Below are 25,524 nucleotides of genomic sequence, written 5' to 3' on the forward strand. Positions count from 1 at the left end.
TACATTAATTTTACCACAGGACCCTGCCCGAGGTTTTTTTTTGATCATTGTACATCTCTTGCTGACTATTTTACACTGCTTTCAACATAATTGCACTACATATTGTATACTTGTCATGAGTAGCTAATTGGAATAAAAATATATACATAATTCCAAAAAATGAGCCATTCAAGCTTTCAAATTAACGCATGATCTAATTTGCAAAATTAGACATTATGCCATGCTTTTTATGACAAATTAATTTTGATTACAGCTCCATCCCTTCATTAGAAGTATACACATTGTACAAAAATAATGCTGTATATATATATATTAAAAGGTTTTAACCATTTAACTGTCTTGCATATAAATGCCCGTCACACCCAAAACAGGCTTTTAGTGTATTGTTGATTTTAGCATATGCCTAACAGCAAGTTACTTCTCTATTTGACCTTCAAGACATATCTATTCACAGCCTTTAGTCCTTGTACTCTTAAAGAAACTGACTGATTAAAAATCAAATTAATTTTAGCAGCAGAATAATACGTTATGTACTATGTACTGCAATGGTGTTACCTTTATAAAATAATTCAAATTCTACCTTGCATTGTGCAGGAATTCTGCTACTCCAATAATTTTTTCAATTTAGCATAATGTCGCTGGTTGAAAGTCCAAAAATATAGATCAGATTACTTTCCAATTGGTGAAAAGCTCGGGGCCCATGCCAACAGGTTAAAATGACATGGACAGCTAGGCAAATTAAAAAGTATAATAGATGACTGCACTTTCTACCTAGTGAACTAGGATAGCAGGGGTTAAAGGTTGTTCTGCAGTTATACAAAGCTCTCATTACTCCAGTTCTGGGAGTACTGTGTTCCTTTCCATGCACAACAAATAAGGAAGGAGATTTTGGCTTTGGAGGGCTGAAACCCCAAAGCCAACTGGATTTCAAGGATTTTTTTTTTAAAAAAAGAGACAAACAACTACTAACTTCCAAGTATGCATCAACAGAAAGTCTGAAAGTATGGTATCTTCAGGGATTACATTGCTTCATATTAATGATTTTTCCCTACAATATTCCCTACAATTTAGACGATTATGAGTGACTTGTTTGAAATTTTCAAGATATCAAGGAGAACAGATACTTTCCTTCTTACATCTCCTATTTTCACAGGTTTCAAAATCTAGGATTAGGAAACATATCCTAACAATTGGATCCAGCCCTTTCCGATGTGAAGTTAGAAAACATTTCAAAATATAAAGAATGGTAGTAGTTTGGAATTCTATTCTGCAAACAACAGTTGATGTTGCGTCAATGAATTATAAAACTGAGGTTGAAAGATTTTTCTTTAGAGCTACTAGAGAATTAAGGGGCTAAAGCAGGTATATAGGGCTTAGTTACAGATCAGCCATATCCTCACTGAATGGCAGAGAGACTCAGGGTGATCAAAGATTCTTGTTCCTAGAATTCTATTAATCCTAGAATAAACCAGAATAACATCAACAAAAAAAATGTACACGTTAAATTAATTAGGGTGGCATGGTGGCACAGTGGTTAGCACTGCTGTCTCATGGCACCATGGACCCAGGTTTGATTCCAAACTTGGGTGACTATCTATGTAGAGTCAATGGGACACATTCTTCCCATGTCTGTTGTGGGCGTCCTGTGGATGCTCCAGTTTCCTCCCACAGTAAAAAGATATACAGGTTAGGTGTTTGGTCATACTAAATTTGTCCATAGTAGCCAGGAGGTTATACAGATTGGGTGGGTCTGGGCAGGATGCTCTGTGGAGAGTCAAGTGTGAACTCCATGGGCCAAATGGCCTCTGTCTGCACTGTACAGGTTCCATAATTTCTTTAATGGAGCTTCAGGGAGAAATCAAGCATTCCTATCTAAAGCTTAGTGGTACAGGGCATTGTTCTTTAAAATACCTGGCGAGAATGATTATCTATAAAGCAATATGGCCGATGAGCATGTACAGACGTGGCCAGTCACCTGGACAATGACAGGACAGGCCTCAGGAAGTGGCTGTACATGTACTAATGACATCACTGCGTTGTGTTCAATGACATCACAATCAGCACAAGCACTACTATCAAAGCATCTGGGAGACAAGGGAAAAGTGAACCCTGAACCAAACAGAGATCAACTTCGAAATAAAATAAACTCTTTTTATTTTCTCCTAGCAGGACTTTATTTTAGATCCAGGCAGCCTATTCCTGTCGCTTGAGAATGATGCCAGATTTCTTTCTGCCCTATGTGTCACCTAGAGGTAATATTTACAGGCCACTCTGCCATAAGGCACTGAACGCTGTGCCAAATTCAAACAATGCCATGTCACAACCTGTGTTTACAAGTAAATGTTTCATATAAATCTGTCTAAAACTTTACCTGATGGAGGTTTGCATTCACTCAAGGGCTCACCACCTTTCATTTAAAGGTATTATGCAATTGCCACAGCGATGACAATAGTTTCCATATGCCCTTCATGGTATCAGTGTTTAGTTCGAACATATTCCTTCAGCACAATAAATCTATCAGTTTCAAACACCTTTTTAAAGGGACAATTCAACCCAAGTAATTTTTAAAGAGGCCAGTTTTAAAGTGATATACATCACAGAATCCGTCCAGTTTTCCTGCTGCTCCTTCAGTTTACCGCCCAAGTGAGAACAGGTCATATCAAGTCCACTTATTTCCAGTTGAAGTGAAAATAAATTGTACGGTTTGTTTTTGGTTTAATTTGAGAGTAAAAATTGTGCTGTTCATTCTTTGCTAGTTATAATTACTCCTCTAACCAAAATCTGCATTTTTAGCAGGATGGAGAAATTCAGTCGAGATGAATCGATACCCGTTTTAAAACAAAAAACTTGAGTTACTGGAAAAGCTCAGCAGGTCTGGCAGCATCTGTGCCGAGAAATCAGAAGATAACGTTTCGGATCCGGTGACCCTTCCTCAGAACTCCGTAGTTCTGTATCCGCAGTTTTTAAAACAAAAAACTTACTGGAAGTTTGAAAAAAATTGAACATGATTTCAGAAAACTTCTGTTCCATTTCAGTTCAAACATTTCTCTTTAAAATCAAATGTCAAATTTGCACCTTTGGTTCCAGTTTGCCAAGCCATTTAGTTGACCTATGTTAATTTGTGTCTAGTTGATTCGTCTTAGTCGTTCGTTGAAGGACTTGTGAAATACATTGTTGTACTTCTGTCCCTCTCTTAACATTAGATTGCGTCCCTTCAGAAAAAAAACAGGGAATGCGAGTCCTGTCTATTTGTCATTCTATTTTGTTTTTGTCACTGGTGCATAAGAGGTTAAGACATTATTGGAAACGACACAAACAACAGGGACTGCGTTGTCAGAGGGGTTGATAAAATTCACTTAAGGTACTTTTCAATTACTGTCCATTTCGGCTTAAAAGTGGACAAAATTCGAACGCTGGGGACCAGGTCAGAACAGCCCACAACGACGACAAGATGATGGGCTGTACCCCCTGGAGTGTTTCCATCTGCCATCATTAAGGTGACTATTCAAACATGAAAAATTCCTTCTCGCGGTGCTGACAAGCAGACATCAGGAACTATGACAGAGCTTTGTAGATAAAGCTAGTCAGACAGAGATGTCACACTCCCCCGGTATGTCTCAAGACAAAACCTCAGAAAGGAAAAAAAAAATAATCCCGGGGATGCAGTGAAACAGTTATTACCTGGGGTGGTTCCTTTCCCACAAAATAACCAACAAGGAAGGTCAGCCTGAGATCACAGAGATAGCAAGTGCGTTTTCATTTTACCTGTAGTCTTCTCCGTAAGATACCCAAACCTTTTGATCATTTTCAAGGAAAAGGGGATTTTTTATTTCTTGTCCATTTTCATCAAACAACCGAGTAGGACTCAGGTTGAGACCTGAAGCGTGATATCCGGACGAGCACTGGAGCCGTTGACAAATCATCTGTAGCAACTAGGACAGATCGTATAAAGGAAAGAATGATTTGAAAGGAAAGAATGATTTGAAAAAAAAAGTTTCAGATCTTGTGCAATTGGAACCCTAACATATTAATTAATCAAAAGGGTGCTCGGGAAGTGTGAATGATTGAATTGTTTATCTTGTAAGAAACCAAAACAGAACATGGGCTTTTCTTTTAACCAGCAGGTGGTGCAACTGTATTAGCATTGGTCTGACCCCTGCTCTTGTACTGGTTACAGACAGCAGATTGTTCAGTATAATCATCAGTTGTCCGCTTTGCACTTGTCCACTGCATTTTTTCCCCTTCAAAACCAATGTGCACACATATATACCCACATATAAATTAAGACTTGGGGCCACTGTCGACGAGCAGTCTTCGGTTTGCAGCCTGAATAACGGGTGGCCAAGTAATTGACGAGCGCCACGAACACCCGAAGCAATAATAAGGCAGCTCCACAAATGAGCGAGCGGTGACTTAAATATGCAAATTGGGTTTCTAACACAGTTGGTAAAACCCCGATTGCAATTAGAGACAAATACCAATACCCATTTCTAAACAGGATGCAAAAGCAGCAGGACATTTTGGCGGGGGGTTGGGAGAAGAAAGAGTGGTTATGTCGACATAAAAGTGGTAGGACTGGTTAATAAAGCATTTTGAATGCCTGGTGTGTTGAGTCTTAACATATGAAAGTTATAGTGAATAATTGAAGTGTGTTGTTTTCAATTCTGACTCAGACTAATTGGTTGCGATCATGAGGTGGGGTTTTTGCCTCGGCGATGGGGACATTTGAGTGGCGAGTAAAAGGGAAAAAAAATGTTCCCAATTCTGGGCATCAGTGTTTTAACAATGATGTGAAGGGGCTATAGATAGTATGTAAAATAGCCATGAGAATGGTACCTGGCGTGAAGGATTTCAGTTATGTGAATAGATTGAAGGATCTGGTGTTGCTGTTCTTATGGAAAAGAAATTTGTGTAGAAATTTGATGGAGATTGAATATTTTGGGTCTGCGTAGTTGATGAGAAACCAGTTCCACTTTTTAAAGAAAGGGCTCCTAAAAAACCAGAGCCACCAATTTAAGGCAACTGCAAAACAGTCAAAGATGATGTGAGGGGAAAAAACACTTATTCAGCAGATGGTTAAGATTTGGAACAGGCTATATCTAAGAAGTAGAGGCAGATTCAAGCATAGCTTTCAAAAGGATTATTATTTGAAGAAAAGAATTCTCAAGCTCATGAGAATGGTGAGGGAATAGGACTAGCTGAATTATTCTTCAGGTGGTAAGTGCACAATGGGCCAAATGTACTGTTACCAATCTGTAATTCTTAATGACCAAGGTCAGCTATTTTTGGAGCCTTGCTTCCTCATATAAACATTCAAAAAGGGAAGCACAGTGGAGTGGTTGCATGGAACAGAAATAATTTAGATCTTAAAACTGCTATCATTTTCATATTGTTCCACAAATGAAAGCTTTAATTTATTGAAATATATCTCAAGGGCATCTACTATAAGTGAATTATGTGTAAATATTTATCAAGTCATGTTTTTGAGTAGATGTCACATAACAGTAATCTAAATATACAGAGAGGATACAAAGGCCAATGAAACATGTTTCCTATTGTGTTGGGAACATCTGGCTGGTGTGACTTCTCAGCTTTTTATTGATTGATATGAAACAAACCAATTTCAGAAGTATGGAACTGTTGACCAACAGTTGAGGCTAAACAAAGTTTGAAAAGGGACTTTTGTTTGAGTGGGGAACTCAGAATGGGATCGTGCAGTAGTTTTACAACAAGTTGAATGTCATTCTGGAGACTTCAGTGGAGTATAACATAAGGTAGATTGTGTCCCAACAATGAATCCAGTCCTGTCAGTATTCCAGGTGACTAATTAGGTAAAAATTGCTGTAAGTGTGGTTAAATGAAATGAAGTTATTGGTGTTGTTATTATTTTTATACTTTTTTAAATGTTTCTTTTCTCCAACAAAAAAAACTTCTTACTTTGTCCATCATGAATTTGTCATTTCCCGATTCTTTCTCAATGACCTTCATGTTAATATAGATGAGAACCTCTCCAGTGCTCTGACCATTCCGATACACCTAATGAAGGAATCAAACCAAACGGGTTAAAGTTTACAGATATTTCCAGCTTCAGTGTATCATTTTCTGGAGTGCTTTATAATGGTTTGAGAATGTTATATTTTCTTGTTAGTATTTACACCAACATAATGCAGAGATTTTTATAAAAGGCTCACTTCACCCATTTGTCAATAATACTGAGGATAAATACAATCTGCATTTATCTAGTATTTTTTCACTACCTCTGGGCATTCTAAAATATGTTCATTGCCACCGAAATACATCTTTAAAGTGTAGTCACTGTAATCATGGAGGGGAATGCAGCAATTAGTTTGTGAACAGCAAGCTCTCAGAAAAATCAATGAGATAATAGCCAGATAAACTGATTTCTCAGAAACCTAAAGATTGGATTCTGGGAAGAATTCTCCTAGTCTTCTTCAAAATAGTAGCTTAGGGAATTTTACATCCATCTGAGAACATGCAAATGAGGTGTCAGTTGAGTAAACCAACAAATATTTGGATATTAAGGGTTTTAAGATGGGTGGGTGGAGTTGAAGTACAGATTGAATTCAGTGGAAGATCAGGCTGGAGTTTAATGTCCTGCTATTATTATCCTCTGACTTGATCTCTAAAGGCATTAGTTATGATATGTCAGAGGATGTGCTGTTATATTTGTAAGTCAGGATTTTTGCCCTGAACATTCCTCTGCAAAGGCAGAGTTGATTAAATTGCTCATCCCATTTAAGGCAATAGATGAATGCAACTTGAGAGCATCCAGAGTGTAATTGCTATTAGGCAAGGGTACTTTGCAGACTAGAAGGTATGTCAGACAAAAGTCTGCCTGAAATGAATTGCCTTCTTTTTGTATACTTGTGACATTTGAATTGTAATGGTTAATCTCAAAACAAAATGCATTTTCTTTCATGTAGCACGTCAATACACACCGACAACCAATAGATTGTGAAATGCAATAACTGTTGCTATGGTAGGCAAACACAATAGGGAATTGGTGCAGAGCAAATCTCATAAATGTGAAATGAGCTCATTTTGGTGATATTTGAAGCAAAGTGGTTATTCCTGTTCGTACCAAAGGAATACATTTTGTCAAAATGCAAGTCTCATTTAAAAAAATAAAATGTACAGTACACAGCATTTCAAATGATAATAAAATACAAACTTTTCTCAATTGAACACTTTGCACTCTCTGGTGCCTCAGTCCAATTTCAAAATTTGTAAGATATACAAAATTTGTATCTATGTTCATTCCTATCCAATGATGATGATTTATTATTATCCAACAATATACATACAGCTCAAGGGGTTCTATAAGTTTACAACTCCTCAGGACATTATTGCTCAAAGGCTGGACAGTGACCTTTTCCCACTGTGCCTTTGCAGCGACTGTCCCAGGCTTAAGAGAATGCCAGAAATTTGCCAGTCTGTAACACTTGGTTGAGGAAAACTCCTTGCCCTAGAAGACCAATAGGCTTTGGGAAGGCCAAAGAGCATCTTTCACTAAGTTGATTTTTTTTTTTCTCCAGGCACATTTGATGTTTGGCTTAGTGTGTTTCCCAGGGAACAGCCCCTGGGAAGCACCTAGAGCCCCTAGAACACCAAGACCTGCATCATGGAAGTGCTCAAGTCAAACCTCAACAAAAACCATTGCATCTTTCTTCAGATTTTCTTTTGTAAAGGTTGTTTATATCTATCCAATAGATATCAGAAAGACAATACTTTGGAAAATGCAAGAACAACTACTTACCAGAGTGAAGTGATTATATAGATAACATGATCAAACCTGTGGTGGAGTTTGAATCCTTGTCTTTCTGACAACTAACAACTGGATTAGGCTAGGATATCTGGCTAGATAGATGGATCAGTTTTTCTAGCTCAATATTGATTAAGGCCCAATACTCTCAATGTGAAGGATAATAATTCATTAACGTATGGCAAACCAGCCAATCATGTATCTTGCAGTCAATTGGCTGACACAGTACTGCGGGAGAGAGTTCAACAGCGGTTAAAATGCAAGTGTGCCAGATACTCAGTAACGTATGGGAAATTTCCTGCAAAGTTGCTAATGTTGTTAGAGACTAGACAATGGTATATTATCCACAGGATGTCCAAACAGAACACAAATGTGGTGTTCAAAATCTGGAGAAAAGCCGCACAGTTAGATAGTAACAGTGGGGACTTTGCTCTGTTCAAGCACTGAATTTCTGTCACAAAAGTTTAACCTCATTCCCAATTTCAGTAAATACAGACACTTTCAGCAATAGCCATGTAGGTCAGAGGACGGTATTATTAGCTAAACACTACAGGCCACGCATATGTCAAAACCCTAAACTTGTAAGATATAATCAGAAGAAGTGCTAAGTTTAGTAAAAGTAAACAGTAATTGAATAAAGTTTCTTTTATTAATTAAATGTGATACTTGTATGTTATCCATCTGTCTTGGGAGATGATGGAGAAAATTAATGATAAATGCATTTTACTGACTCATTGGCTTGTAAACAGAGAATTAGTTGCATTTCCATTTCCGTCACATCTTTCAAACTACAATTTGCCCCAAGTGTTGGTGGCTTTTACTGAGTCCTACCTAATTCAGTTCAGTTTGATTTCAGAATTCACTTCAGCAATAACACGTAATACTAAATATACCAAGTCTTCTAGAATTTTCATGGAGATTTTTCCTTTGAGATAATAAAAAATTTGACATTTTGTGAATTTCATCACTTTTAGTCACTTAGATTATTTGTCCATATTTTCTATCACTCAGCAGATACAACATGGATATTTTCAAGAAATCTAAATCTAATAATAAAGCAAACTAGACAAACACCTTGAAACCCAAAATAATTTGTTTCAATTCACTGAATAAAATAACCAATTTCCAGTCTTGTTAGATTTTCCATTTTGACGGAGTTGACGATAACATTCATTTTCGCTTCAGTGCCATCTCCATCTATGTCAAATGTTTCCCATAGCAATAAGCAGGAGTAAATATACTACTTGCCCATTGCTTTCCCTCTGGACTATGTTTCCTTTCAATTCTGTATGCCTTTGATCTATATGATAATGACTCTTTTAAAGAGAATGAGAGTTGGGAGCATGGCTATATTAAATCTAATAAACGGGTTACTACAAAGTGGACTTTGTTAACCCTTCAGATGTATACCTCTGCAGTGAAAAAGCATTAAGAAATTACAACTACTAAATTGTCAGAACTTCAAGATACTATTGTGAGGCCATTCAGGGATATGTTCCTATCAATACAGAAACCCAGATATTGCAAATACTACGTAAGTGTGAAGGATTTTTTGAGGTGGCATTTTGGCTGCATCTGCAATAATTCTTTTGTTTGTTTAAAAACAATAAGACTCCTTGGAGCACCAGCAGCCTTTTGATTCGTCCTCAGTGTAAAGTTTCTGATATGAATCTGAACAGTGGCTGAAAATGTGCTTTTCAATTAATGGGTGCCATTTACCATCATCCAACATCATCCACCATCATTAATTAGCTTTTATTTCCTTTTACGAATCCAATGCCTTCAAGCCAAGTTCGAGCTTCTTTGTTCGGGAGGTTTGCCTAACCTAAGGAATCTCAGATCCCTGATTACTATCTGGCCCTTCCACATATATATAATCTAAACCAGTTACATAACTATCTGAGGCATCTGCACACATTCCCAGCTTTCAGTGCTTCTCCATTGGTGTCTGTGCATTCAGTTGCCTAAACAATAAGGACTGGAATTTCCTCCCTACACCACTTTACTTCCCTTACCTCCTTTAAAATATTGCTTAGAAAGCCTGTCTCTTTGACTAAGTTTTTAATCATCTCATGTAGTCATTATTTCGTAGTTTCACGACGATGGCGTGTTTTAGAATGCTCCTGTGAAGCAATGCGGTACGTTTAATTATTTTAAAGGTGCTTGTTATGCCCAGAAAGGGTGAAGATTTTTTCTTAAGAAAAGTATATTCTCTTGTTCATTTTTTAAAATGGACTGTTGCTGGATTTAAGATAGCTATTAGCCACAGAATGAACTTTCTAGAAACTTCCTGTGAACAAAAGCTAACTCATCCTCCTTCTGGATTGTCACCCTTGCATTGTGCCGTCATTTTCATCAAACCCACTGAAAGGAGTTACAGAGAATATGTCTTCTCCAGCTGGACTTAGTTTAAAAGAAAACTATTGAAACTCATTGTGCCTGATTTGGTGCTCATGGTCCTCACTGGTATCTGCTACAACACACTCGGTGCATCAAAGTCATTTACTTAACTATAGTGACTCATTTAGGAACACCAATCATGTGATTGGAATTTGTGTTTTTCGTATAGTATAATTGTACAGTTTTGGCCACTTTGCTCAATCTACTTTTATCATTAAGACAGAAAACAACATATCAGCTCCAGGCTTTGCTAATAACCTGTTTCTAGTTTCAACCTCTTTTCAAATCCTGATCTCTAGGAAGACCCCTGCATTTCAAGTGAAAAATGAATAAAGTTTCGGGCTGCAAGAATTGTAGATATTTTCTAATCAACTTGTGAGACTCAATCCAGGCCTCCCGAGCTAACAGGTAAGGACACTACCATTGCATCCCAAGAACACCAGCTGCAAGAATCATACTACTGTGCTTTCAACTGAATTCACTTGCATATGAACTCTTATCAGAAATACTGCCTAAATACCAGCCACCTATCAAAACTCACTGGAAATTGATTAATCACATCCAATTCATGTGAATTAATACCAATATCTTCAGTCTTTGTGTAATTAATAATTGTAGCTACTTTTTTTTTCTTTCTTCTTTGTATGCTCCTGTACGGGTGTGTATGTTCTGATAACAATTCCCTCACTCTGGAGTTTGGATGCATTAATTTACCGTTTAAGGTAAATTTCATTTTAAAACAAAGTTGACAATGGATTACTTTGTTTTTAACCCTGAAAAAATTATTGTTTTTGTTTAAATGACTTCATAAACCAGGTTTGGGGAAATACACTACTGCCTATTTCAAAGTGCAAAACAGATAATATCTTTTTTTTAAATTATCCCTGCTATGCATGAAAGAGGATAATAGTAAAATTCAATTCACCTCTTCCTCGTGTCCATGTTAGTGCTATTAAAGTTGTTGTTGGGTTAATCTAATCTTATATTCCCCAAAACTAGGGCAAATTTTGGCTTCCAAAGGCAATGCATTAAGGATTGTATAAAAGTATACAAAATGTGTTACATTATTAACAGAACTCAGGGACATTTAAGGCAGTGCAGGAGCAGAAAATAAAACTATTGTTATCAGATTATTTTTATTATTTTTTGTCAGTGCGACTGTAAGGTCTGGTGCGTGTGTGTGTGTGTCTGTCTGTCTGTCTGTGTGGGTGTGTGTATACATTGAACTGTTGAAAAAGCTCATGGGAATGAGGCACAAAAATGCTAGACCTTTGTACTCTAATATTGATCACACCCTAATATAAAGAGAAAATACTCGAACTGCAGCATCAAAAACAAGACAAAAGACATTTAGATCAAGGGCCTCCTCCTACTTTCTAAATTCAGAATTTCACCAAAGGTAGTGTGTATTTAATTGTGAATTGTGTGTCTTGCTAAATGTTTCAGTCATGTCACTTACAATGACCATTTACAAACCAAACTCTCAAAGTGAACAAAGTTTGTGAACCTGTCCCACAGATATCTCTGCAATGAACAAGTGACATGGGTAAATCAAACACTCTCTAACAAGTCACTAATTTTGAAGCAAAAATAAAACAAATAAGGCAGGAGGTCAAATATACTCTTCTGCCTGTGTCTGTGCATTTTATGTTGAATGCTTACATTTGAACCATGTGTCTGTTTACTGGGAAAGCATTGCAGCTCAGTTTTCACTGCATTCCTGTTGTCATTTTCTAGGGCAGCTTCAGGATGCCACAGACAAGAAAGGAATTATTCAATTCCAAGGTCCAATATGTGGCAGGGGAAAGGGGAATAGGCTAGCACTTTAAACAAGTTTTAGGCCTGACTCATCCAAATCAGTTTGGTGACATGCTGAGATGAGGGAAACATCGCCTCAGGCTCGTAATGACAACTAATCACTGTTTGTGTGTGTTTTATCTGTTCTCAAAGCACAAACAAAAAAAACTTTCCCCCAAGCAAGTATTCTTACACCTTGAAAAGACACAGAATTTAAAACCTCAGCAGTTCATGGTTGATAGGAAGTTCTTTGTTGATTTCTAGTATACTGCAATTGAAAAACTGTTTACGTGAAATGTTGACATGTCTTTTCTCATTAGAAGCAAGGACTAATGATGTCACACAACATCTTGTAAGGTCTGGCGTATGGGGCAATGGTTAATGCACAGCTTGGATGCCATTAACTGAGGAAGCTGCAGATTCTCAAATAAGAGCATTAACAATATGCTAAATTAATCAACATTTAGGAAGATATTTTCATGTCTCCTCTGCTATTAGACAAGACACAATATATTAATGTGATTAAGAAACAGAATAATGCATATAAGGAAAAGGTTTGGAAAATTTATAAGCTTTGTACAGAACTATAAAAACTGAATCAATGCATATAGGTAACCAACACAGTTTATAATATAGAAATGCACACAGGATAAATGCTATTTAAGGAACTAGAAGAAACAGTCAGTTAACAAATTTAGATGTTTGCGGAAGTTGCAGATAAAAGATCAGCATTCCCAAATCAGGCCAAAACTCTGGGAATAAACTGCTACACGATCATAAGTATTAGATATTATTACTCAATTAATAACAATTATCTGGGCATTGGTACTTGTGGGATCTGCCTGTGTTCAAAATGGCTGTTGTATTTGTCTACATGTTTAAACTTTTAAAAGTATGCAAACTACTTCTAGATTCTTCAGAAATGCAGAAAAGTAATTTATTAAAGCAAGTTTTTACTTCCTGATTAAGATTACAGGACCAAGTGGGTTGCAGTAACAATGTGACATGAATGGGTTAGTTCAGACAGATGATAAAATAAACATATGGTGAGTCCTTGGATATTTAAGTCACATCTTTTTCAATGTGAAACATAACTTAAAGGGAAAATTGAACATTATAACTTTGTTTATAAAGCATTGAGATAAGTGACACCTACTTTTAGCTGCAGGCCTTTTGGAAGAGTAGTGCTTGCTGGAAACCTATTAATAGTCTGAGACACAAGGGCACTTTGCAATTCCTCTTCAGCCTGTAACTGTGGGCCAAGTTTTGAGAGCTGACTATTGTGCTTCTTGATAACAGCTCGTAGTTCATCGATCAAGTTTTCCAACTAAAGAGGTTAAAATACAAGATGCTGTTAGCAAGGGATAATTATTGAAGTCACACCTATTAGACTTTCTTGATGCTATTTCTGTTGAGAAAGTTTTACACAACTTGAATCTGACAATCTTTCGACAGCAAAACACCTCCCAAGGTTTGACATGTGCTGTTATATAGCTGTTGCCCTTCCATTGACTCCTTTTGACTTCATCTCTTACTGATTAGAGTCTACATCAGTCACAAAAAATAATCTGTTTTTATATTTCACCGACAACTCTGTGTGATGCGATTTTTGTGAAGTGTCATAAGCGGGAAGAAGAAGGCATAACAGCCTCCAAAATTTTGCTGTGGTTTGGAATTATTTACAAAACCTAATGATCTCAGAAAACTCAATCCTCTATATTTTAGTGAATTAAGTACTCAACCTCTGAAATCACACCATGGAATATGAAACTACAAATGCTGAGTGGATTTATTTGGAATTCTTCACTCCATCATTTTTAGAGGAGATATTAACCCAAAGAAAATAAAATGACTGTGTAAACTTTGCTTCCTGTTAATTCTGTAATGGTTATAAATCGTTAGAACCATAGAATCCCAACAATGTGGAAGCAGGTCATTCAGCTCATTGAGTCCAGACCGACCCTCCTAAAAATATCCCACCTAGGCTCAACCCTCTACCCTATCCCTGTAACCCTGCATTTCCCACGGCTAATCTACCTAGCCTGCACATCCCTAAATACTATGGACAATTTAGCATGGCCAATCCACCTAACCAGCATATGTTTAGACTGTGGGAAGAAACCACAGCACCCAGAGGAAACCCACGCAGACACAGGGAAAATGTGCAAACTCCACACAGATAGTCACCCGAGGGTGGAATTGAAACTGGACCCCTGGCGCTGTGAGACAGCAGTACTAATCACTGTGCCATTGGGATGCCCCAAATGTGGGCAAAATATGAAAACATGCAAAGATTTGTTGACACATCAAGGTGTCCAAGTCACCTTTTTTAATTAAAATAAACCGCATCCAAAATTACCCCTCAGAGCCAAAAAACAAGGCTTGCATTTAAATAGCATAAATGGTTGCATGATGCGCCAAAATACCTTACAACTAATTATAAGTTTGAATGTGATGTGTTGCATTGTAGGTTTTACCTATTTAAGACTTTTGTAAATGGCTTGGTCTTAAAAAAATTCTTTCAATTTAATACAAAACAGAAGGGGACATAGTGGTAATGTTGAACTTGCCGAGCGCATGCTCTGTGCAATGTAACCTGTATGCCTCTGTCTAAGATAGTAGAAACTGCCGATGCTGGAGAATCTGAGATAACAAGGTGTAGAGCTGGATGAACACAGCAGGCCAAGCAGCATCAGAGGAGCAGGAAAGCTGACGTTTTGGGTCTGGACCCTTCTTCATTTTCTGAAGAAGGGTCCAGACCGGAAACATCAGCCTTCCTGCACCTCTGATGATGCTTGGCCTGCTGTGTTCATCCAGCTCTACACCTTGTTATCTCAATGGTTAGTTGATGTTGATTTTAATTTGTTTGTTACAGTAAAACTCTTAATGAGCAATCTTGGGCATGATTCTTTCCATTGTTTACTGGGAAATTCAATCTTTTTCAAAGATATTAGTCTCAATGTTACAGCAGAAAACATTATAATAAATTCACTCCAAACAAAATTCAACAGAGAGCATGGTGAAAATGACAGATTAAAAATAGAATGTCCTGGAGAAACTCAACAGGCCTGTTAGCATCTGTGGAGAGAGAAACAGAGTTAATGTTTTGGGTGCACTATGACTTCTGAACTGGCTAGATAATGATCAAATTACTTGTTTTCTGAGGTTGACTGAAACATTTTCGAAAGGCAAGGCAGTTTCTTGCTTCACTTATGTATAGAGCGGTTCAAAACAATTATTGCAAAGTCATAAAAAAATCCAAGATTTTTTTTTGCAAACTGTTAAACAACAGTTGAAATTTGTAGTTGGCTTTTTTGCTATTCCTTCAGGATGCAGGGTGAATAATGCTGGTTTTCTGGAGTTAGTTTTCAATTAATTTTCAGTTCTTGGGGCTAAAGTGTTCAAAGGGAATGGGAGAAAACAGAAACAGGATACTGGGGTGGATTATCAGACATGATCATATTGAATGGTGGACCAGGCTGACCAGGCAGAATTAGCTACTCTTGCTCCTATTTTTTGTTCCTAGAAAGCTGTATTAACATACCACTTGCATGTGAAAAATCAATATATGAAATAAATAATTCTATAATTGCAACAATGTAGGTTTCTATTTTAACTCTGCTGCTAAGCAAAATCCTTGGACCTTCTTTGACTCAGTGTCCCCTCAGTTGAAGGATCATGGCCCTTGTTATGGACTAGACCAAATCCCCTCAAAATATATCCAGAAAATAACCTCTTCTTATTTTAAAGGTAAATGTAAGGTGTTGTTTTCCAGATGCAATTCCATTTGTCAAACTACGCCACGTTAAAACATACTTTATTTTTACACTACCATTAAAATACAGACAAAATAAAAAGAAATGAAAAGAATAGGCTTAACTGTAACTCAATTGAAAAGCTTAGCAAAATAATAGCTATATTAGCTACTACTAATTAACTGTTCTAATATAGTAACATCCCATAAACTCACCTTTGGAAAAAAGCAAAATTCAGTAAAATAGATTGTCTTACAGGCAATTCTCTAGTCCAGGTCAAAAGACATCAAGAGAAAACTCTGTGAGAGAGAACAGCAGGGAAAGATGTACTGCAGCTTCCAAACCCAGCTTAATGACCCCAACAACTGCTACTGAAAAACTAAAACTAAAACTAATAATCCTGGCTCTGTGGGAGCTTGACCCCACCCATTCAGGCTGCTTCTATTGTTCCAACCTTGGAAAAAACACTCCAAGGCCTCACAAGCTGTTCACTTTATGGGCTTTGAAGCAAACCGAATGGCACCTCTGATCCCAACCTTTCTTCATTTAAAAAAAACAGGACAAAATATACCTCTTAAAGCCATGGTGTCATCACACATTCCCGCCATCCACGCCCCAAGAAAGAGCCATCAATATGGAAATATATAATGGCTTCATTTTTAAAACCTTTAGTCTTACACTATTAGTACACTAGAATACATATACATTAGATTGGCTCTTAGCAAATATTTATAGTGCAGTTCATTTCAGTCTATTAGTTCCTGCCACAGAACACCTCCGTCTTCCTTCTTCAAAGTCTTGAAAATATATTGGCAATCGTGTTTTCTCAAACTGCCAAATGTATAATTTTTAAATTGAATGGCTACAATAATGAGTTCCATCTAAACAGTCTGGAATTGGAATTTTTATCCTTAAATTTTTCCAAAAGCTTTAAGAGGTTATGATCAGTATATACAATTGTTTCAGACATTACTGGCAATATAACTGTTGAAATATTGTGATGCAAACACCAAGCTCAAAGTCTCTTTCTTAATCATGGAATATTTCTGTTGATGATTATTCAGCATTCTGGAAAAAATACCCAATTTTCCTTTCTACCTTCTAATCATCTTCTCGCAAGACTACAGCACTGACACCCACATCACTTGCATTGATAGCCACCCTGAATGGCTTTGCGCAATTACATATCGCTGACAATGGAACAGTGGTCAACACAGCTTTCAGGCTGTCAAATGTCTTCTGACAGTCTGCCGTCCACTGACATTTTCTGCACTTCTTCAATAAGTCAGTCAGTGGAGCAACCATGCTGCTAAAATTCGGTACGAACTTCAGATAAAACCCACTCAATCCCAGGAATTGTAGTACTGTTCTCTTCATTGATGGCATGGGAAACTCCCCAATAACCTTTGTTTTCACACTCTGTAAGGCCATCTATCCATGTCCAATGACATGGCCCAGGAATGCGACTTGGGTTTTGGTGAACTCACTCTTAGCCAGGTTTATCACCAAGCCTGTCTCCTGAACTCAATCGAATGATTCCGATGGATGTTTCAAATGTTCCTTCCATGTGTAAAAACCATCAGATCGTCAATGTACACCACACAATTGGGTAGTCCTGAAATGACTTTATTGGCTAGTCTTTGAAATGTGGCTGGTGCATTTTTCATACCAAATGGCATTACTTTAAACTGGTACAGTCCATTTGGTGTCACGAAAGCAAAACTTTCCTTTGCTCTTTCACATAAAGGTACCTGCCAGTATCCTCTAAGTGAGTCCAACTTGTTGCTTGTTCCCATATTCCCATATTCTCAATACAGTCTTCCAAATGTGGAATAGACTATGAATCAGATTTTGTAACTGCATTGACTTTGCAAAAGTCCATACATAATCATTGGGTACCATCTGGTTTTGGCACCATTATTATCGGTGAGCTCCATTTGCTGCAATTCACTTCAATTATACTGTCTTTGAGCACGTGTTTAATCTCTTTTTGAACCTGTGCCAACTTTAGAGGGCTAAGTCTATAAGGATGTTGCTTAATTGGAACAGCATTTCCAATATCTACATCATGCATAATTGAATTAGTACTTCTCAGCTTATTCCCACATATCTTCCCACGTGATTGTATAATGCTTTCAGGTCGTTTTGATTTTCCTCCAGAAGGTAACTCAATAATTTATCCCAATTTTTGAGAACTTCCACATTGTCCAATTTAATTTGTGGAATGTCCAATTCAGACTCATCTGAAATTGTAACCAGTTACACATTCTCCTTTTGTTTTCCTTCCCTATCAAAATACCTCTTCAGCATATTCACATGACACATTATTTTATTACCAGGCTACCCAAAACTTCCTGGAATAACTTTAATGTAAAATTTGATTGTTGATCTGATTGTATTTCTCTGGGTAGTCCATATCTCATAAAAAATTTGAGTAACTCTTCTACAATCCTTTTAGCCATGATACTGCATAAGGGAATGGCCTCTGGAAATCTAATAAACACATCCATTGTAGTCAACAAGTACTGATTCCCACTTTTTGTTTCAGGTATGGGTCCTACACAACCAATTAAGACTCTTGTTAAAGGTTCCTCAAGTGTGGGAACGGGTATTAAGGATGGTGGTTTTATCATTGCCTGAAGTTTCCCAATTACCTGACATGTATGACATGTTTGGCAAAATTCAACCACACCCTTATGCAGTCCAGGCCAATTAAAAATGCTTTTGTAATTTGGCTTGAGTTTTCCTTACTACCAAATGACCTCCTACTGGTATTTCATGACCTAACCTCAACAGCTGTTTTCCATAACACACTGGTGATACAACATGATGAACTCCTGCCCATTTCTCATCTGCTTGAATATGTGATGGCGTTCACTTCCTTGTCAAGACTTCATTTTTAAGATAGCAACATTCTGGGATACACTCAGATTCTTCTTCTGTGTATGATTTTTGATACAACTGCTTTAGTTTTTCATCTTTTTGATGTAACTCAATTAATTTTTTTTTGAACTAAAAATATCCATTTTGGCCCCAACCTGTTCTTATTTTTTTTTTCTCAACCATTTGATCAAACTTAGTCTCTGATAATTGAACTTCAACTTCCTTATCTTTATCATTTGATTCCCCCTCCTGTTTCAACCTTTGGCTTTGTGACCTTGTTACCATAGAGTCAGGAAAAATCCCAGGATATACTTATTGCAATCAGTTGCCTGATTTTCCACTGGCTTTCAATCACAGTAGGCATCACTCCCACCTGTGATCCAGCTATATCATTACCAAGGATAAACTGCATTCCCCTGGAACTGACAATTTCTCTATTATTCCTACCAGCTTTAATCACTTTTCACTAGACTATCCAATCTCATTTATAAATGGAACACAGCTCTTCTCACCATGAATTCCACTTATTACCACCTTTTCTGGCAATGCTCCTTCCGAATTATTTATTTCCACGTCCAAGAATGATTTGCTCCAGTATCTCTTAAAATGTTTCAGAGATAGTAGGAACTGCAGATGCTGGAGAATCTGAGGTAACAAGGTGTAGAGCTGGATGAACACAGCAGGCCAAGCAGCATCTGAAGAAGGGTCTAGGCCCGAAATGTCAGCTTTCCTGCTCCTCTGATGCTGCTTGGCCTGCTGTGTTCATCCAGCTCTACACCTTGTTAGCTCTTAAAATGTTAATTTCTTTACCTACGTCTCCTGGCATACATAAGTAAACCTTATCCACGCAAATAAATTCTTTAAAGAGATCTGTCACTTTCTTCTCAACCAACCCCTGACCGGGTTGTACATTCTTTTGCAGCTTTTTAGCTTCCACTGTGCTGTCCTTTACCACTTCAACAAACCTCCTTGGCTTATCCTGTTTTCCCACATCTGTCATCCCAGTGCTTTTTCTAAACCACCAACACTGCGACTTCATGTGGCCCACTTTATTACAGGGAAAACACCTGAGCTTTTTTACTTCTCTTTCTCCCTCATGGGTTTCCTTCTTACCCTGTGGTAAACTATCTTTATTACCTTCAATGAGATCTCCATTTCCCTTATCACCTGAGGATTTCTCTTTTCACTGATTTCTATCCCTCACAGATTGAAACTGATGTTGGAAGCCAAACTTTGATTTATGAATAAATGCATAATCATCTGCCATTTCCACTGCCAATCTTTCAGTTTTAACTCTCTGAACTTCCACATACGTTCTCATTATTTCAGGAAGTGAGTTTTTGAACTCCTCCAAAAAAGTCGTCTCTCTAAGAGTGTCATATGTTTGATCTATTTTTAATGCCTTTATCCACCTATCAAAATTATTTTCAAATTTCATGTATATTTGACTAGTTTCTCTCCTTAGATTCCTAAAATGTTGTCCATTGGTGTCTGATACTCATATGCGCTTAAGATGGCATTTTTTACCGCATATACTCCCCAGATACCTTCTCTGATAGTGATGCAAATACCTCATGAACTCTATTTACCAACTTTGTTTGGATCAATAATACCAACATGGTCACCAGCCACTTCATTTGTTTAGCCACTTTCTCAACTGAAACGAAAAAATCTTCTACGTCCTTCTCGTCAAACACAGGCAATGCTTGGACATATTTAAACAAATCCCCACAAGGTCTTTGGCTATGTTGGAATTGGTCTCCATCACAGTCTTCATCATTACTCATACCTTTCACTTCCACTTCTGCCATTTTAAGTTGATTTTGAGTTTTCAGTTCCAACCTCTGAAGTTGAAAAACTCTTTTTCCCTTTTTTCTCTCTCTTTCTCCTCTCTCTTTCTCCCTTTCTTCTGCTAGGGCTTTCCTTTCCTTTTCTTTTTCTTCTGCTTTTAATCATAACTCAGACTGTTTTATTTCCTTTCCTCTTTCTTTTTGTTCTGCCAGGGCTTTTCTTTCTTTTTTGTTTGCCTCTAACTCAAGCTGCTTCACTTGCAGTTGAATTTTAGCCATTTCCAAACAATCTGACAACATTCCTGGCAATTGTAAATGCTGCGTGATTGCCACAATTATTTCCCCTTTCCTCACGGACACAGGCAATCCCAATTCCAGCTTGTTTGCCAATTCCGAAAGCTTTGCCTTACTCACTGTCTGTAGTGACTTCTTCCACCCGCAGGAACTTTTAGTTACTGAGGGAGCCATTATTGCACATAGTACACCCTATTTAAACCAACTGAGTGCAACACCCAAAATAAAAGACATCAACACTCACCACTCACTGCCTTTGACTCCAACAATCCTAAACCCAACCTGGAATTAGAGATTTCAATCCTGACAAGAGCACCCCCGTTTGTTATGGACCACACCAACCTTCCTCAGAATATATTCAGAAAATAGTCTAGACCCTAATTTTTCCTTATTTTAAAGCTAAATATAAGGTGTTGCATTCCAGATGCAATTCCATTGGTCAAACTACTTGATGTTAAGCAAAACACACTTTTTTTTTACACTACCATTAAAATACAGACAAAATAAAAAGAAAAGAATTGGATTAACTGTAGCTCTATTGAAATGCTTAACAAAATAACAGATATAATAGCTACTACTAATTGACTGATCCAATATAGTAACATCCCACAAACACACCCTTGGAAAAAGGCACAATTCAGTAAAATAGACTGTCTCACAGGCAGTTCTCCAGTCCAGGAGGAAAAACATCAAGAGAAATCTCTGAGAGAGAGAGAGTAGCAGGGAGATATGTACTGCAGCTTCCAAACCCAGCTTCAAGACTCCAGCAATTGCTACTGGAAGACTAAAACTAAAAATCCTGGATCTGTGGGAGCTTGACCCCACCCATTCAGGCTGCTTCTATAGTTCCAGCTTTAGAAAAGAAAACCTAAGGCCTCACCAGCTGTTTATTTTAAGGGCTTTGAAGCAGACCGATTGGCACCTCTGATCTAAACCTTCCTTCATAGAAAACTGGAACAAAATTCACTTCTTAAAGCCATAGTATTGTCATACCCTCAAGATCTTCATGTAGTGCCACACAAAGCTCAGTAACTTCAGCCACGTGTGAATCTTAAATCCTTAAATACCACCTCCTGCCCATCCCACTGCCAAGCTCCAATACTCATCGATGCTCTCCCATCACTCACCCATCAGCAATTTCTAGCAATCAGGACACATTCCTAATATTCTTCTGGTCCACTTCACCCTCATGCATTTACTAGTTCTGCAAGCCTCACACCCACACCTCACAGCTTCCACATACTGCACGTGTGACAGGTACATCACTGAATCACTTTGCAACACACTCTGTGGCACTCTTCCCTCATGATTGCTAAAGTCAATGATAACAGGAGATAGTTGCAAAGACTCAGCAGAAGGAAGACATGCTGCAACTCCTGAAACCTTTGAAGAAGACAAGGCTGCAAAGTATTGAGACCACAGTGACTGAAACGGTCATGGCTGGCATTGCCAGGAAGATCCAGGATGATGGTATACACTCTATCGACTTCCTTGAATCCAATTCATCCTTATCTTGTTCCTTGGAAAAATGCATCACCGTTCCCTTCTGACTCCAACACATTTTGAGAATTCCTCCAAAAACACAGTACACAGTTCTTCCACTAATGCTGCAACGCCAAAGGAAAGTCAATTTGTTCCATCCAGAAGGTCAATGCTGATCCCTTTAGGAAGTGCTAGTGGATGGTGTCTAGAGAAACTTAACACATGCTCAGTTCAGAATGCTTAAAAGAGGACATTAACTGCATTTATGAGATCAAAAATAGTAGATCGGGACATGCCAAATTAGCTTTAGAAGCTGAGTGGCATCACATTATGGCTACTTCATGTATACAATTGCTACCATATTTCCAAATATGTATGTCACATAGACAACGCTAAAAATGGTGTGAAGTGAATCTGCTGCCAGTTTCAGCACTCTAGGCTTCACTGACACCAGAGGCGCTAGAGGGACCAATTTCACAGCCAGACTTTCTTGTAACTAACTTACCTCTCCAAAAGTTTAGCACACTTGTATCAGATTCCTCCATACTTTAGGCATTTCACATCAATTGAATATAGTGAAAGAGATATGTAATACATGCACTAGATATGTATACAAAGACTTCATGAATAAGAAGTACCAACTTATAGTTTAAACCCTAAAGCCCACCGTAACTTCTCTGCAGTTTTCCTTCTCGTGAGCTAAATGGTTCTGACACACATGAGGATGGAAAGCACATTGCATGAGCCTCCATGAAGCATTCACTGCAATTTGTGAACTACTTAATACAATTGATCATTTTTCTTTTTGTTAAGTATTTCTTAAGGCATTTAGATTAAATCCAGGAATACAGAGACACATTCCTTCTCTGATTTCAGTCTATCTGTTGCTTTCATTTATTGATGTCCTAAATCATTAGATTTAAAATCAAAACAATTAAATATACTGATCTTGATGCAGAATATCAGTGTATAAATCTAAAATGTTCTCTGTCAGCCAGGAAGAGACGTAATCCCATTAAATGGCTAAAAAATCTTGGCTAAAATTGTGGGAAGCAAAATTTTAGATTATTCCACTGAACAATTGCACAGGCTCTATTTTGTATTTCTAATGATTGTGAAATGTGCTATTCTAAATTAATTTCTGAAAAAACCTAAACATACTGAATTTGTCTGTTCCCATCTTCTTCTGATCTTAATTCTATGACTTCATTCAAAGCTATTCACAATCTAGATATTTCACTTACATATTTTTAAATGGTGATTTTGTTCCAATAAACTCTGGATTTGATGAAGGGCACATTTCAAATAACACTAAAAGCAAGGGAAATAAAAACCCCTTGGCCTTTCAAGAATAAGTTTAACATGTCAAAATATACCTCTTTCTTCTTGTATTACAAGAAAGAATATGAATTAATTAAACACTGTTATTAATTACTGATGTAATTAGTTGAACGTTATGTTTTTTGTTGGGAGTGAGAATTATTTCCTCATTCACTCATATGCTGTAAACTGCAGTTACTACTTTAACTGCACAGCATAAGCTACAATATCAAGAATTCTCTTTCCAGCCAAAGCTTCCCCCACCAACAACCTAAAGCAATCTGAATAGAGTAGAAGACAAAACTTGGCCTCTCGTGACCCCACATAACTAGGTCTGTTCATATTTCAATCTGTTTGTGTGCAAAGGCAGCCAGCCACATGAAAATGCTAAGCTCATATCCAGCTGCCTTCCTCTAAATGTGCTGCAACTATCTTCTCATTAGGTACTAAACAGCATATTAACTTCCACTATTTCATAAGCTATAAGTTTGCTTTTGAATTTAGAAAAGATGCATGTAAAGACCAGGTTCTCTTTTGAGCAACAAAGCTACAAATTCCCAGCAAGCACCTTGTATCCCCTCCCCCACAGTGACAACTCTCTGACTTTGTTTAATAGAACAGCAATTAAAAAAAAAGTTCTCACATCTTCATTTATTTTATAGAGTTCTCCTGTAGTCATAGAGAGAAGGGCTTTGTGCGTAACCTTCCGCGTACATCCATTTAAGGCATGGTATATCTAAAAGGAAGATAAACAAATTTTAAAATTTATATTTGGTATTTGTCAGAATGGTTTTGCACACAATTGGCTTCTCTATATTCTGATGTTTAAAGACCTATCATAAGTGAACACCTTTTAACAAACTGAAATGATAATGGCTAGAAGAGAATTCATTAGCAGTTCAGTTAAAAACTTCAAAGTGCCTCTTAATAAATATCACTTCTGTAGCAATTATGTTCAAATAAAATCAATGGAGGTTGACATGAATAAGCTTACAAGTGATTATATGTACAGAGGTTGCTTCTATTAACAGTTTAATTGTTGAGTCTGCTTCCTGAGAATTTCTGTGATGATGGACATCTTACTGTTTTTTTAATGCCTTTCTACCAACATTTAAAAAAACAGCACTTTGAATTTCTGATTTCACAGACTTATACAAATAATATTACAGAAATTACTTGTACAATCAAGATAACCTTTACAACTTCTAAATGTCCCCAGTACAAAACTGTACATTGTAGATTTAAGGGATCAAAAAAATTGATGCAAACAGTCTAAAATTCTGAACACTCTTAAATTGCCTTCCTTTCTCATTCGTTATTGTGATCTACATTTAATACGCAAAAATAAAATCTTAACACAGCATGTCTCTGTTCTAAACTTTATTTTCCTATAAGGCATTTTATTTTATTAATAATATGCACAGGTCCATGCAGCTGTGAAAATTACCTAGAGTCAATTTTATTCATTTAGAAGCCAAACTGCATTATGCTACATCAGACCGTAATAGTATTTTGTGCTCAATGGACGGTGCCCTGATACAGTTTATGTGGCTCAAACTCATTCATTGCCGTGAGCATGAAATTCAACAGATTTGCCTCTAGACACATAGTTTGGCAGAGGAATTCATTTCCTTTCTGTTTTGTAATATGAATGTAATTGTTTGAAAAAAAATAACTTCATATCGTGTATACATTTACATTAACTGCCGCAATCTGGTGAAAGACTGATTATTCTAGCATTCATATCTACCCACATGAAACTCCAATGCCCTGTTGCCATACAAAAGACTGGGACAAATTACTTATTTATATATACAGAACTCACTCATAATGGCCAGCTGCAGGTATTTTTGGAAAGTGCATTTTAATAAGCTTCTATTCAGGGTGTACAAATGGGGAAGAAACAGTTTACACTATAGAGTTAAATGCATAGGGCTTCCCATTCTACCAGCGAAATCAATCATTTGTCCAGACTGTGGGAGTCAGATTTAGTTAGTGAAAAGAGCCCCATATATAAACA

At 37.3% G+C, this 25,524-nt stretch overlaps 1 protein-coding gene across 1 annotated transcript in view; it reads right to left on the reverse strand.

Annotated features, from left to right (window-relative positions):
* Positions 1-25,524, reverse strand: part of LOC109927834 (doublecortin domain-containing protein 1-like) — a 395,969-nt gene that overhangs the window by 250,115 nt on the left and 120,330 nt on the right. The window contains exons 7-10 of the mRNA XM_048607351.1: positions 24,148-24,240; positions 13,137-13,307; positions 5,938-6,036; positions 3,766-3,932 (exon numbers count right to left, since the gene is read on the reverse strand). Of these exons, the coding sequence (XP_048463308.1) occupies positions 3,766-3,932; positions 5,938-6,036; positions 13,137-13,307; positions 24,148-24,240 (530 nt within the window). The remainder of the gene's footprint in view (positions 1-3,765; positions 3,933-5,937; positions 6,037-13,136; positions 13,308-24,147; positions 24,241-25,524) is intronic.

The sequence above is a fragment of the Rhincodon typus genome, chromosome 17, assembly GCF_021869965.1.
Source record: "Rhincodon typus isolate 14 chromosome 17, sRhiTyp1.1, whole genome shotgun sequence".
Taxonomy (NCBI): Eukaryota; Metazoa; Chordata; class Chondrichthyes; order Orectolobiformes; family Rhincodontidae; genus Rhincodon; species Rhincodon typus.